Source organism: Lepidochelys kempii, chromosome 1 (genome assembly GCF_965140285.1).
Source record: "Lepidochelys kempii isolate rLepKem1 chromosome 1, rLepKem1.hap1, whole genome shotgun sequence".
Classification (NCBI taxonomy): domain Eukaryota; kingdom Metazoa; phylum Chordata; order Testudines; family Cheloniidae; genus Lepidochelys; species Lepidochelys kempii.
Window position 1 is genome coordinate 5,833,368 of NC_136380.1, and position 2,593 is coordinate 5,835,960.

At 44.7% G+C, this 2,593-nt stretch overlaps 1 protein-coding gene across 1 annotated transcript; it reads right to left on the reverse strand.

Moving 5' to 3' along the window:
• Positions 1-1,084: 1,084 nt before the first annotated feature.
• On the reverse strand, positions 1,085-2,077 carry LOC140918063 (olfactory receptor 52P1). Its single transcript, XM_073361719.1, has one exon. The coding sequence runs from the start codon at positions 2,039-2,041 to the stop codon at positions 1,085-1,087; it is 957 nt and encodes a 318-aa protein (XP_073217820.1). The 5' UTR covers positions 2,042-2,077.
• Positions 2,078-2,593: the final 516 nt, after the last annotated feature.

The window sequence follows — 2,593 nt, forward strand, 5'->3', positions numbered from 1 at the left end:
TAACATCTGGAACAGTATTGAGTAATTAACAGCATGTTCGCAGTGGCCAGTTGCTCACTAGCCGGGGAGAAAGGGTGTCAGGAAAAAGGTCTCTCTAGATGGTTTCAGAGGACTGCTCCAAAGTACAATGTATTAGCTAACCTTTTATAACTTCTACAAAACACATAGGTCATAGTGACCCCTACTCGACCATCACTTTTCCTAACTTTCAATAAACTTCCAATATCAGAGGCTTCTTGACTCAAGGCTTTCATCCACTTATCTGATTTCATTCTCACTTATTTATTTGTCTGTCCACTCCTCCCATTCTGATGAGCAGAAACTGCCAGCTAGATTTTGACCTTGCATCTAAAAGCCTGCTTTCCAATTAACCCTAAACTATGTAATGTTCTATTTTATTAATTCATAATGGCTGAATGCACATCATATGGTTGCAATTGGCTTGATCACTTTCTAAGATACGCACCCCTCAAATACAGGGTAACACAGTCCAGTTCTCAAAAACACAGTTTCACAACTCTCACCAAAAAGCTCTAGTAGAATGTCCTCAATTCCTGTAGCAGTTTTCCTGTATTTGCACTTTCCAACAAAAAAACATTTGGTTTACCCTCCAGGCTTCCTGAAGTATTGGATGAAGGAAAATGAGGCAAATTTTGCTCACCAGATCACCGTACATATGATAAAGAAGTTCAGCATTGTAGTAGCTTTCTTTGTCTTTGGCTGTCAGAAAGCATAGCTTCAGTTCATCAAACTGATCAAGAAAGCTGTTCACAAAGGGTCTAATGGAAAGCCACCTAGCTTCAGCAAGCTGAAGTATCTTCTGGTGGTCTGGAAGTCTTGGAAAGGCCGAGTAACAGGGTGTGCAGAGTTGGGGACTGATGGGTGATGCTGAAAGAGATCAGGTGATGGTAAGAGAGAGAGAACTCAGAACCGGAGAGAGAAGTGCGTGGTGATGGAGTGATATTAGGCTTCAGGAGCTTCTCAGACTGTGAACTTCCACAATGCTGAACTCAGTCAAACTGGGACAGAGCGCCCTTGATTGACAAGGAAGTATCCTTTCCCCCTTTTGTCACTCATATTTAAGTCAGTGGCCACCAGGCGAGCACATTCTACAGGTGTATTTGCCCACTTTCTCAAGAAGCTCTTTGTTTTTGACCCCATAAACGATAGGGTTCAGCATGGTTGGGAGGAGGAAATAGAGATTGGCCAAGATGATATGAACATGGGGAGCGATGCCCTGCCCAAACCGGTGTGTCAGAGTGGAGAAGAAGAAGGAAGGATAAGACATCAGCATCACACATATGTGGGCTGTGCAGGTGTTGAGGGCTTTCTGGTGGGCTTTCTTGGATGGGATTCTGAGGACAGCCCTTATGATCAGACCGTAGGACAGTGCAATGAGTGTCAGGTCTAACCCGTTGACTACAAATGGTATCACCAAGCCATACATCCTGTTCACTGTGATGTCCCCACATGACATCTTTGCCACAGCCATGTGGTCGCAGTACGTATGGCGGATAATGCGGTTGGCACAGAATGGCTGCCTGCTCAGGAGCAGGGGTAGGGGCAGAACGAAGAGAACACCTCTTATCAAACCCACGAGCCCTAGCTTAGCTATTCGTGTGTTAGTGAGCATGGTGGCATATCTCAGAGGGTTACATATGGCAACATAGCGATCAAAGGCCATTGTCACAAGGATGGCTGAGTGCATCACAGTACCTGCATGAAAGAAGAACATCTGGGTCAGACACCCACTCAGAGTAATAACTTTCAAATTCAACCAAAATATACACAGTGCCTTCAGCACAACGGAGGTAGACGTGCTGATTTCTGTGAGTGCCAGCATGCAGAGCAGCAGGTACATCGGCTTGTGCAGGGTCTGCTCTTTGCCTACAACAAACAGAACCATGAAATTTCCCAAGAGGCCGATAATGTAGAACGTAGAGAAAGGGATGGAAATCCAGACATGGGCAGCGTCCAGGCCAGGGATGCCCATTAGGATGAATGTTGAAGGGTCAGAGGGGGTCAGGTTGAAAACTGCCATCAGGTGGTCAATGCGGTGACAGGGCTCAGAAATGCTCAAGGTGCCTGTGAAAGGAAAGAAGCACAGTGAGAGGGGGGTTACAGACTTTATAACAAATAGTACGGTAAATATTTTATAGTTATTACCAATCTAGAAATGGGGGTGAGCAGTGAGATGGCAACACTTTCTAAGATACGCACCCCTCAAATACAGGGTAACACAGTCCAGTTCTCAAAAACACAGTTTCACAACTCTCACCAAAAAGCTCTAGTAGAATGTCCTCAATTCCTGTAGCAGTTTTCCTGTATTTGCACTTTCCAACAAAAAAACATTTGGTTTACCCTCCAGGCTTCCTGAAGTATTGGATGAAGGAAAATGAGGCAAATTTTGCTCACCAGATCACTGTACATATGATAAAGAAATTCAGCATTGTAGTAGCTTTCTTTGTCTTTGGCTGTCATGGCAGATGGCACCAGATTATTTAGGTCATAGGTAAGTCCAGAGAAGTCCTCAGAAGGAAATAACCAAGGCAGGTGAATGGGCAACATGACGGCATATGACCTTTCATGTCAA